Genomic DNA, 12,545 nt, shown 5'->3' with positions numbered 1-12,545 from the left:
TGGGTCCTGGTCAACAGTAGTCCACTATGGGTCCTGGTCAACAGTAGTCCACTATGGGGCCTGGTCAACAGTAGTGCACTATGGGTCCTGGTTAACAGTAGTGCACTATGGGTCCTGGTTAACAGTAGTGCACTATGGGTCCTGGTCAACAGTAATGCACTATGGGTCCTGGTCTACAGTAGTCCACTATGGCACCTGGTCAACAGTAGTGCACTATGGGTCCTGGTTAACAGTAGTGCACTATGGGTCCTGGTCAACAGTAATGCACTATGGGTCCTGGTCAACAGTAGTCCACTATGGGTCCTGGTCAACAGTAGTGCACTATGGGTCCTGGTCAACAGTAGTGCACTATGGGTCCTGGTCAACAGCAGTGCACTATGGGTCCTGGTCAACAGTAGTGCACTATGGGTCCTGGTCAGCAGTATTGCACTATGGGTCCTGGTCAACAGTAGTGCACTATGTGCCCTGGTCAACAGTAGTGCACTATGGGCCCTGGTCAACAGTAGTGCACTATGGGTCCTGGTCAACTGTAGTGCACTATGGGTCCTGGTCAACAGTAGTGCACTATGGGCCGTGGTCAACAGTAGTGCACTATGGGTCCTGGTCAACAGTAGTGCACTATGGGTCCTGGACAACAGTAGTGCAGTACTCTGGGTCCTGGTCAACAGTAGTTCACTATGGGTCCTGGTCAACAGTAGTCCACTATGGGTCCTGGTCAACATTAGTGCACTATGGGTCCTGGTCAACAGTAGTGCACTATGGGTCCTGGTCAACAGCAGTGCACTATGGGTCCTGGTCAACAGTTGTGCACTATGGGTCCTGGTCAACAGTATTGCACTATGGGTCCTGGTCAACAGTAGTGCACTATGTGCCCTGGTCAACAGTAGTGCACTACGGGCCCTGGTCAACAGTAGTGCACTATGGGTCCTGGTCAACTGTAGTGCACTATGGGTCCTGGTCAACAGTAGTGCACTATGGGCCCTGGTCAACAGTAGTGCACTATGGGTCCTGGTCAACAGTAGTGCACTATGGGTCCTGGTCAACAGTAGTGCAGTACTCTGGGTCCTGGTCAACAGTAGTTCACTATGGGTCCTGGTCAACAGTAGTGCTCTATGTTAGGTGCCATTTGGTATGTATCCCAGGAATGTCAAATGTGGGAGTGTTTTCAGACCTGAAAGGGTTCTTCAATTCTGGCCCAGTGCAGGTTTTTATTCCAGCCCGGCACTAAGATGTCTGTGTATGTTATTTCAGGCTCTGAATGAGATCCCAGACATAGAGGACCCAATATATCAGGAGGAGGAGGAGGAAGAGATGGGCTTTGGCAGTCTGCTCAGGTAAGGGGGTTTTCCTGTTCACTTACCTGGAAATACTGTAGAAATGTCATAGAGCTATAGGTAATATTTGAATTTATCTAGACCTGCCCTCATTGTAATAGTCACATGGGCTGTGGAAGTCCCCACAGGTAAATATCTTATTTCTGTTTACCTCAACATATTTTATGTTAGTTTTAGTGGAAGTATTTTCAATAGCGTACCTGGAATAAAGGTACAGGTAAATAAAGGTAAATAAAGGTAGTAGAATTACTGGTAATGTTTTCCGATTTACCTAGACTACCATTCTACTGGTTACAACAGCAATGCTTTACCTTGACAGACTACCATTTTACTGTCTCTTTGGGAGAGGATATGAACCAAGTCTCTTTGGGAGAGGATATGAACCAAGTCTCATTGGGAGAGGATATGATCCAAGTCTCTTTGGGAGAGGATATGAACCAAGTCTCTTTGGGAGAGGATATGAACCAAGTCTCTTTGGGAGGGGATATGAATCAAGTCTCTTTGGGAGGGGATATGAACCAATTCTCTTTGGGAGAGGATATGCTCCAAGTCTCTTTGGGAGAGGCTATGATCCAAGTCTCTTTGGGAGAGGATATGAACCAAGTCTCTTTGGGAGGGGATATGAATCAAGTCTCTTTGGGAGGGGATATGAACCAAGTCTCTTTGGGAGGGGATATGAACCAATTCTCTTTGGGAGGGGATATGCATCAAGTCTCTTTGGGAGGGGATATGATCCAATTCTCTTTGGGAGATATGATCCAAGTCTCTTTGGGAGAGGCTATGATCCAAGTCTCTTTGGGAGAGGATATGATCTAAGTCTCTTTGGGAGAGGATATGAGGAGAGGATATGTTCCAAGTCTCTTTGGGAGAGGATATGAACCAAGTCTCTTTGGGAGAGGCAATGATCTAAGTCTCTTTGGGAGAGGATATGGGGAGAGGTTATGAATCAATTCTCTTTGGGAGGGGATATGAACCAAGTCTCTTTGGGAGAGAATATGATCCAATTCTCTTTGGGAGAGGATATGCTCCAAGTCTCTTTGGGAGAGGCTATGATCTAAGTCTCTTTGGGAGAGGCTATGATCCAAGTCTCTTTGAGAGAGGATATGATGCAAGTCTCTTTGGGAGAGGATATGGGGAGAGGTTATGCATCAATTCTCTTTGGGAGGGGATATGAACCAAGTCTCTTTGGGAGAGGCTATGATCTAAGTCTCTTTGGGAGAGGATATGATCTAAGTCTCTTTGGGAGAGGGTATGATCCAATTCTCTTTGGGACAGGATATGAACCAAGTCTCTTTGGGAGAGGATATGAACCAAGTATCTTTGGGAGAGGATATGATCCAATTCTCTTTGGGAGAGGCTTTGAACCAAGTCTCTTTGGGAGAGGCTATGATCTAAGTCTCTTTGGGAGAGGATATGATCTAAGTCTCTTTGGGAGAGGATATAAACCAAGTCTCTTTGGGAGAGGATATGAACCAAGTCTCTTTGGGAGAGGCTATGAACCAAGTCTCTTTGGGAGAGGCTATGAACCAAGTCTCTTTGGGAGAGGATATGAACCAAGTCTCTTTGGGAGGGGATATGATCCAATTCTCTTTGGGAGATATGATCCAAGTCTCTTTGGGAGAGGCTATGATCCAAGTCTCTTTGGGAGAGGACATGATCTAAGTCTCTTTGGGAGAGGATATGATCCAAGTCACTTTGGGAGAGGCTATGATCCAAGGCTCTCTGGGAGGGTATGTGAATCAAGTCTCTTTGGGAGGGGATATGAACCAATTCTGTTTGGGAGAGGATATGCTCCAAGTCTCTTTAGGAGAGGCTATGATCCAAGTCTCTTTGGGAGAGGATATGAACCAAGTCTCTTTGGGAAGGGATATGAATCAAGTCTCTTTGGGAGTGGATATAAACCAAGTCTCTTTGGGAGAGGATATGAACCAAGTCTCTTTGGGAGAGGCTATGAACCAAGTCTCTTTGGGAGAGGCTATGAACCAAGTCTCTTTGGGAGAGGATATGAACCAAGTCTCTTTGGGAGGGGATATGATCCAATTCTCTTTGGGAGATATGATCCAAGTCTCTTTGGGAGAGGCTATGATCCAAGTCTCTTTGGGAGAGGACATGATCTAAGTCTCTTTGGGAGAGGATATGATCCAAGTCACTTTGGGAGAGGCTATGATCCAAGGCTCTCTGGGAGGGTATGTGAATCAAGTCTCTTTGGGAGGGGATATGAACCAATTCTGTTTGGGAGAGGATATGCTCCAAGTCTCTTTAGGAGAGGCTATGATCCAAGTCTCTTTGGGAGAGGATATGAACCAAGTCTCTTTGGGAAGGGATATGAATCAAGTCTCTTTGGGAGTGGATATGAACCAAATCTCTTTGGGAGGGGATATGAACCAAGTCTCTTTGGGAGGGAATATGAATCAAGTCTCTTTGGGAGGGGATATGAACCAATTCTCTTTGGGAGAGGATATGCTCCAAGTCTCTTTGCGAGAGGCTATGATCCAAGTCTCTTTGAGAGAGGATATGATCCAAGTCTCTTTAGGATAGGATATGAGGTGAGGCTATGATCCAAGTCTCTTTGAGAGAGGATATGAACCAAGTCTCTTTGGGAGAGGCTATGGGGAGAGGATAGAATCAATTATCTTTGGGAGGGGATATGAACCAAGTCTCTTTGGGAGAGGATATGATCCAATTCTCTTTGGGAGAGGTTATGAACCAAGTCTCTTTGGGAGAGGATATGATCCAATTCTCTTAGGGAGAGGATATGATCCAAGTCTCTTTGGGAGAGGATATGGGGAGAGGATATGAATCAATTCTCTTTGGGAGGGGATATGAACCAAGTCTCTTTGGGAGAGGTTATGATCCAATTATCTTTGGGAGAGGAAATGAACCAAGTCTCTTTGGGAGAGGCTATGATCTAAGTCTCTTTGAGAGAGGATATGATCTAAGTCTCTTTGGGAGAGGATATGATCCAATTCTCTTTGAGAGAGGACAAGAACCAAGTGTCTTTGGGAGAGGATATGAACCAAGTCTCTTTGGGAGAGGCTATGATCTAAGTCTCTTTGGGAGAGGATATGATCTAAGTCTCATTGGGAGAGGATATGAACCAAGTCTCTTTGGGAGAGGGTATGATCTAAGTCTCTTTGGGAGAGGATATGGGGAGAGGTTATGAATCAATTCTCTTTGGGAGGGGATATGAACCAAGTCTCTTTGGGAGAGAATATGATCCAATTCTCTTTGGGAGAGGATATGCTCCAAGTCTCTTTGGGAGAGGCTATGATCTAAGTCTCTTTGGGAGAGGCTATGATCCAAGTCTCTTTGAGAGAGGATATGATGCAAGTCTCTTTGGGAGAGGATATGGGGAGAGGTTATGCATCAATTCTCTTTGGGAGGGGATATGAACCAAGTCTCTTTGGGAGAGGCTATGATCTAAGTCTCTTTGGGAGAGGATATGATCTAAGTCTCTTTGGGAGAGGGTATGATCCAATTCTCTTTGGGACAGGATATGAACCAAGTCTCTTTGGGAGAGGATATGAACCAAGTCTCTTTGGGAGAGGATATGATCCAATTCTCTTTGGGAGAGGATATGAACCAAGTCTCTTTGGGAGAGGCTATGATCTAAGTCTCTTTGGGAGAGGATATGATCTAAGTCTCTTTGGAGAGGATATAAACCAAGTCTCTTTGGGAGAGGATATGAACCAAGTCTCTTTGGGAGAGGCTATGAACCAAGTCTCTTTGGGAGAGGCTATGAACCAAGTCTCTTTGGGAGAGGATATGAACCAAGTCTCTTTGGGAGGGGATATGATCCAATTCTCTTTGGGAGATATGATCCAAGTCTCTTTGTGAGAGGCTATGATCCAAGTCTCTTTGGGAGAGGATATGATCTAAGTCTCTTTGGGAGAGGATATGATCCAAGTCACTTTGGGAGAGGCTATGATCCAAGTCTCTTTGGGAGGGTATATGAATCAAGTCTCTTTGGGAGGGGATATGAACCAATTCTGTTTGGGAGAGGATATGCTCCAAGTCTCTTTAGGAGAGGCTATGATCCAAGTCTCTTTGGGAGAGGATATGAACCAAGTCTCTTTGGGAAGGGATATGAATCAAGTCTCTTTGGGAGTGGATATGAACCAAGTCTCTTTGGGAGGGGATATGAACCAAGTCTCTTTGGGAGGGAATATGAATCAAGTCTCTTTGGGAGGGGATATGAACCAATTCTCTTTGGGAGAGGATATGCTCCAAGTCTCTTTGGGAGAGGCTATGATCCAAGTCTCTTTGAGAGAGGATATGATCCAAGTCTCTGTAGGATAGGATATGAGGTGAGGCTATGATCCAAGTCTCTTTGAGAGAGGATATGAACCAAGTCTCTTTGGGAGAGGCTGAGGGGGGAGGATAGAATCAATTATCTTTGGGAGGGGATATGAACCAAGTCTCTTTGGGAGAGGGTATGATCCAATTCTCTTTGGGAGAGGTTATGAACCAAGTCTCTTTGGGAGAGGATATGATCCAATTCTCTTAGGGAGAGGATATGATCCAAGTCTCTTTGGGAGAGGATATGGGGAGAGGATATGAATCAATTCTCTTTGGGAGGGGATATGAACCAAGTCTCTTTGGGAGAGGATATGATCCAATTCTCTTTGAGACAGGACAAGAACCAAGTGTCTTTGGGAGAGGATATGAACCAAGTCTCTTTGGGAGAGGCTATGATCTAAGTCTCTTTGGGAGAGGATATGAACCAAGTCTCTTTGGGAGGGGATATGATCCAATTCTCTTTGGGAGAGGATATGAACCAAGTCTCTTTGGGAGAGGATATGAACCAAGTCTCTTTGGGAGAGGATATGTGGAGAGGCTATGAACCAAGTCTCTTTGGGAGAGAATATGAACCAAGTCTCTTTGGGAGGGGAAATGATCCAATTCTCTTTGGGAGATATGATCCAAGTCTCTTTAGGACAGGCTATGATCCAAGTCTCTTTGAGAGAGGATATGAACCAAGTCTCTTTGGGAGAGGCTGAGGGGGGAGGATAGAATCCAATTATCTTTGGGAGGGGATATGAACCAAGTCTCTTTGGGAGAGGGTATGATCTAAGTCTCTTTGGGAGAGGATATGGGGAGAGGTTATGAATCAATTCTCTTTGGGAGGGGATATGAACCAAGTCTCTTTGGGATAGAATATGATCCAATTCTCTTTGGGAGAGGATATGCTCCAAGTCTCTTTGGGAGAGGCTATGATCTAAGTCTCTTTGGGAGAGGCTATGATCCAAGTCTCTTTGAGAGAGGATATGATGCAAGTCTCTTTGGGAGAGGATATGGGGAGAGGTTATGCATCAATTCTCTTTGGGAGGGGATATGAACCAAGTCTCTTTGGGAGAGGCTATGATCTAAGTCTCTTTGGGAGAGGATATGATCTAAGTCTCTTTGGGAGAGGGTATGATCCAATTCTCTTTGGGACAGGATATGAACCAAGTCTCTTTGGGAGAGGATATGAACCAAGTCTCTTTGGGAGAGGATATGATCCAATTCTCTTTGGGAGAGGATATGAACCAAGTCTCTTTGGGAGAGGCTATGATCTAAGTCTCTTTGGGAGAGGATATGATCTAAGTCTCTTTGGAGAGGATATAAACCAAGTCTCTTTGGGAGAGGATATGAACCAAGTCTCTTTGGGAGAGGCTATGAACCAAGTCTCTTTGGGAGAGGCTATGAACCAAGTCTCTTTGGGAGAGGATATGAACCAAGTCTCTTTGGGAGGGGATATGATCCAATTCTCTTTGGGAGATATGATCCAAGTCTCTTTGTGAGAGGCTATGATCCAAGTCTCTTTGGGAGAGGATATGATCTAAGTCTCTTTGGGAGAGGATATGATCCAAGTCACTTTGGGAGAGGCTATGATCCAAGTCTCTTTGGGAGGGTATATGAATCAAGTCTCTTTGGGAGGGGATATGAACCAATTCTGTTTGGGAGAGGATATGCTCCAAGTCTCTTTAGGAGAGGCTATGATCCAAGTCTCTTTGGGAGAGGATATGAACCAAGTCTCTTTGGGAAGGGATATGAATCAAGTCTCTTTGGGAGTGGATATGAACCAAGTCTCTTTGGGAGGGGATATGAACCAAGTCTCTTTGGGAGGGAATATGAATCAAGTCTCTTTGGGAGGGGATATGAACCAATTCTCTTTGGGAGAGGATATGCTCCAAGTCTCTTTGGGAGAGGCTATGATCCAAGTCTCTTTGAGAGAGGATATGATCCAAGTCTCTGTAGGATAGGATATGAGGTGAGGCTATGATCCAAGTCTCTTTGAGAGAGGATATGAACCAAGTCTCTTTGGGAGAGGCTGAGGGGGGAGGATAGAATCAATTATCTTTGGGAGGGGATATGAACCAAGTCTCTTTGGGAGAGGGTATGATCCAATTCTCTTTGGGAGAGGTTATGAACCAAGTCTCTTTGGGAGAGGATATGATCCAATTCTCTTAGGGAGAGGATATGATCCAAGTCTCTTTGGGAGAGGATATGGGGAGAGGATATGAATCAATTCTCTTTGGGAGGGGATATGATCTAAGTCTCTTTGGGAGAGGATATGATCCAAGTCACTTTGGGAGAGGCTATGATCCAAGTCTCTTTGGGAGGGTATATGAATCAAGTCTCTTTGGGAGGGGATATGAACCAATTCTGTTTGGGAGAGGATATGCTCCAAGTCTCTTTAGGAGAGGCTATGATCCAAGTCTCTTTGGGAGAGGATATGAACCAAGTCTCTTTGGGAAGGGATATGAATCAAGTCTCTTTGGGAGTGGATATGAACCAAGTCTCTTTGGGAGGGGATATGAACCAAGTCTCTTTGGGAGGGAATATGAATCAAGTCTCTTTGGGAGGGGATATGAACCAATTCTCTTTGGGAGAGGATATGCTCCAAGTCTCTTTGGGAGAGGCTATGATCCAAGTCTCTTTGAGAGAGGATATGATCCAAGTCTCTGTAGGATAGGATATGAGGTGAGGCTATGATCCAAGTCTCTTTGAGAGAGGATATGAACCAAGTCTCTTTGGGAGAGGCTGAGGGGGGAGGATAGAATCAATTATCTTTGGGAGGGGATATGAACCAAGTCTCTTTGGGAGAGGGTATGATCCAATTCTCTTTGGGAGAGGTTATGAACCAAGTCTCTTTGGGAGAGGATATGATCCAATTCTCTTAGGGAGAGGATATGATCCAAGTCTCTTTGGGAGAGGATATGGGGAGAGGATATGAATCAATTCTCTTTGGGAGGGGATATGAACCAAGTCTCTTTGGGAGAGGATATGATCCAATTCTCTTTGAGACAGGACAAGAACCAAGTGTCTTTGGGAGAGGATATGAACCAAGTCTCTTTGGGAGAGGCTATGATCTAAGTCTCTTTGGGAGAGGAAATGATCTAAGTCTCATTGGGAGAGGATATAAACCAAGTCTCTTTGGGAGAGGCTATGATCTAAGTCTCTTTGGGAGAGGATATGAACCAAGTCTCTTTGGGAGGGGATATGATCCAATTCTCTTTGTGAGAGGATATGAACCAAGTCTCTTTGGGAGAGGATATGAACCAAGTCTCTTTGGGAGAGGATATGTGGAGAGGCTATGAACCAAGTCTCTTTGGGAGAGAATATGAACCAAGTCTCTTTGGGAGGGGAAATGATCCAATTCTCTTTGGGAGATATGATCCAAGTCTCTTTAGGACAGGCTATGATCCAAGTCTCTTTGGGAGAGGATATGATCTAAGTCTCTTTGGGAGAGGATATGAGGAGAGGATATGTTCCAAGTCTCTTTGGGAGAGGATATGAACCAAGTCTCTTTGGGAGAGGCTATGATCTAAGTCTCTTTGGGAGAGGATATGGGGAGAGGATATGAATCAATTCTCTTTGGGAGGGGATATGAACCAAGTCTCTTTGGGAGAGGATATGATCCAATTCTCTTTGGGAGAGGCTATGATCTAAGTCTCTTTGGGAGAGGCTATGATCCAAGTCTGTTTGAGAGAGAATATGATGCAAGCCTCTTTAGGAGAGGATATGAGGAGAGGATATGTTCCAAGTCTCTTTGGGAGAGGCTATGATCCAAGTCTCTTTGGGAGAGGATATGAACCAAGTCTCTTTGGGAGAGGATATGAACCAAGTCTCTTTGGGAGAGGCTATGAACCAAGTCTCTTTGGGAGAGGATATGAACCAAGTCTCTTTGGGAGAGGATATGAACCAAGTCTCTTTGGGAGAGGATATGAACCAAGTCTCTTTGGGAGGGGATATGATCCAAGTCTCTTTGGGAGGGGATATGATCCAATTCTCTTTGGGAGATATGATCCAAGTCTCTTTGGGAGAGGCTATGATCCAAGTCTCTTTGGGAGAGGATATGATCTAAGTCTCTTTGGGAGAGGATATGATCCAAGTCACTTTGGGAGAGGCTATGATCCAAGTCTCTTTGGGAGGGTATATGAATCAAGTCTCTTTGGGAGGGGATATGAACCAATTCTGTTTGGGAGAGGATATGCTCCAAGTCTCTTTAGGAGAGGCTATGATCCAAGTCTCTTTGGGAGAGGATATGAACCAAGTCTCTTTGGGAAGGGATATGAATCAAGTCTCTTTGGGAGTGGATATGAACCAAGTCTCTTTGGGAGGGGATATGAACCAAGTCTCTTTGGGAGGGAATATGAATCAAGTCTCTTTGGGAGGGGATATGAACCAATTCTCTTTGGGAGAGGATATGCTCCAAGTCTCTTTGAGAGAGGATATGATCCAAGTCTCTGTAGGATAGGATATGAGGTGAGGCTATGATCCAAGTCTCTTTGAGAGAGGATATGAACCAAGTCTCTTTGGGAGAGGCTGAGGGGGGAGGATAGAATCAATTATCTTTGGGAGGGGATATGAACCAAGTCTCTTTGGGAGAGGGTATGATCCAATTCTCTTTGGGAGAGGTTATGAACCAAGTCTCTTTGGGAGAGGATATGATCCAATTCTCTTAGGGAGAGGATATGATCCAAGTCTCTTTGGGAGAGGATATGGGGAGAGGATATGAATCAATTCTCTTTGGGAGGGGATATGAACCAAGTCTCTTTGGGAGAGGATATGATCCAATTCTCTTTGAGACAGGACAAGAACCAAGTGTCTTTGGGAGAGGATATGAACCAAGTCTCTTTGGGAGAGGCTATGATCTAAGTCTCTTTGGGAGAGGATATGATCTAAGTCTCATTGGGAGAGGATATAAACCAAGTCTCTTTGGGAGAGGCTATGATCTAAGTCTCTTTGGGAGAGGATATGAACCAAGTCTCTTTGGGAGGGGATATGATCCAATTCTCTTTGTGAGAGGATATGAACCAAGTCTCTTTGGGAGAGGATATGAACCAAGTCTCTTTGGGAGAGGATATGTGGAGAGGCTATGAACCAAGTCTCTTTGGGAGAGAATATGAACCAAGTCTCTTTGGGAGGGGAAATGATCCAATTCTCTTTGGGAGATATGATCCAAGTCTCTTTAGGACAGGCTATGATCCAAGTCTCTTTGGGAGAGGATATGATCTAAGTCTCTTTGGGAGAGGATATGAGGAGAGGATATGTTCCAAGTCTCTTTGGGAGAGGATATGAACCAAGTCTCTTTGGGAGAGGCTATGATCTAAGTCTCTTTGGGAGAGGATATGGGGAGAGGATATGAATCAATTCTCTTTGGGAGGGGATATGAACCAAGTCTCTTTGGGAGAGGATATGATCCAATTCTCTTTGGGAGAGGCTATGATCTAAGTCTCTTTGGGAGAGGCTATGATCCAAGTCTGTTTGAGAGAGAATATGATGCAAGCCTCTTTAGGGGAGGATATGAGGAGAGGATATGTTCCAAGTCTCTTTGGGAGAGGCTATGATCCAAGTCTCTTTGGGAGAGGATATGAACCAAGTCTCTTTGGGAGAGGATATGAACCAAGTCTCTTTGGGAGAGGCGATGAACCAAGTCTCTTTGGTAGAGGATATGAACCAAGTCTCTTTGGTAGGGGATATGATCCAATTCTCTTTGGGAGATATGATCCAAGTCTCTTTGGGAGAGGCTATAATCCAAGTCTCTTTGGGAGAGGATATGATCTAACTCTCTTTGGGAGAGGATATGGGGAGAGGATATGAATCAATTCTCTTTGGGAGGGGATATGAACCAAGTCTCTTTGGGAGAGGATGTGCTCCAAGTCTCTTTGGGAGAGGCTATGATCTAAGTCTCTTTGGGAGAGGCTTTGATCCAATTCTCTTTGGGAGAGGATATGATCCAAGTCTCTTTGGGAGAGGATATGGGGAGAGGTTATGCATCAATTCTCTTTGGGAGGGGATATGAACCAAGTCTCTTTGGGAGAGGATATGAACCAAGTCTCTTTGGGAGAGGATATGATCCAATTCTCTTTGGGAGAGGATATGAACCAAGTCTCTTTGGGAGAGGCTTTGATCCAAGTCTCTTTGAGAGAGGATATGATGCAAGCCTCTTTAGGAGAGGATATGAGGAGAGGATATGTTCCAAGTCTCTTTGGGAGAGGATATGGGGAGAGGATATGAATCAATTCTCTTTGGGAGGGGATATGAACCAAGTCTCTTTGGGAGAGGCTATGATCTAAGTCTCTTTGGGAGAGGATATGATCTAAGTCTCTTTGGGAGAGGCTATGAACCAAGTCTCTTTGGGAGAGGCTATGAACCAAGTCTCTTTGGGAGAGGATATGAACCAAGTCTCTTTGGGAGGGGATATGAACCAAGTCTCTTTGGGAGAGGATATGAGGAGAGGATATGTTCCAAGTCTCTTTGGGAGAGGATATGGGGAGAGGATATGAATCAATTCTCTTTGGGAGGGGATATGAACCAAGTCTCTTTGGGAGAGGCTATGATCTAAGTCTCTTTGGGAGAGGATATGATCTAAGTCTCTTTGGGAGAGGCTATGAACCAAGTCTCTTTGGGAGAGGCTATGAACCAAGTCTCTTTGGGAGAGGATATGAACCAAGTCTCTTTGGGAGGGGATATGATCCAATTCTCTTTGGGAGATATGATCCAAGTCTCTTTGGGAGAGGCTATGATCCAAGTCTCTTTGGAAGAGGATATGATCTAAGTCTCTTTGGGAGAGGATATGATCCAAGTCACTTTGGGAGAGGCTATGATCCAAGTCTCTTTGGGAGGGGATATGAAGCAAGTCTGTTTGGGAGAGGATATGATCCAAGTATCTTTTGGAAAGGATATGATCCAAGTCTCTTTGGGAGAGGATATGATGAAAGT

General features: G+C 44.8%; 1 protein-coding gene across 1 annotated transcript in view; it reads left to right on the top strand.

Moving 5' to 3' along the window:
• The window catches only part of mtcl1 (microtubule crosslinking factor 1), a 268,316-nt gene that overhangs the window by 152,412 nt on the left and 103,359 nt on the right, over window positions 1-12,545 (top strand). Inside the window, exon 13 of the mRNA XM_045694519.2 lies at window positions 1,252-1,334. Within this exon, the coding sequence (XP_045550475.2) occupies window positions 1,252-1,334 (83 nt within the window). The remainder of the gene's footprint in view (window positions 1-1,251; window positions 1,335-12,545) is intronic.

Source organism: Salmo salar, chromosome 14 (assembly GCF_965601325.2).
Source record: "Salmo salar chromosome 14, fSalSal1, whole genome shotgun sequence".
NCBI classification, from domain to species: Eukaryota; Metazoa; Chordata; class Actinopteri; order Salmoniformes; family Salmonidae; genus Salmo; species Salmo salar.
This window is presented reverse-complemented; position numbering and strand designations above follow the sequence as displayed.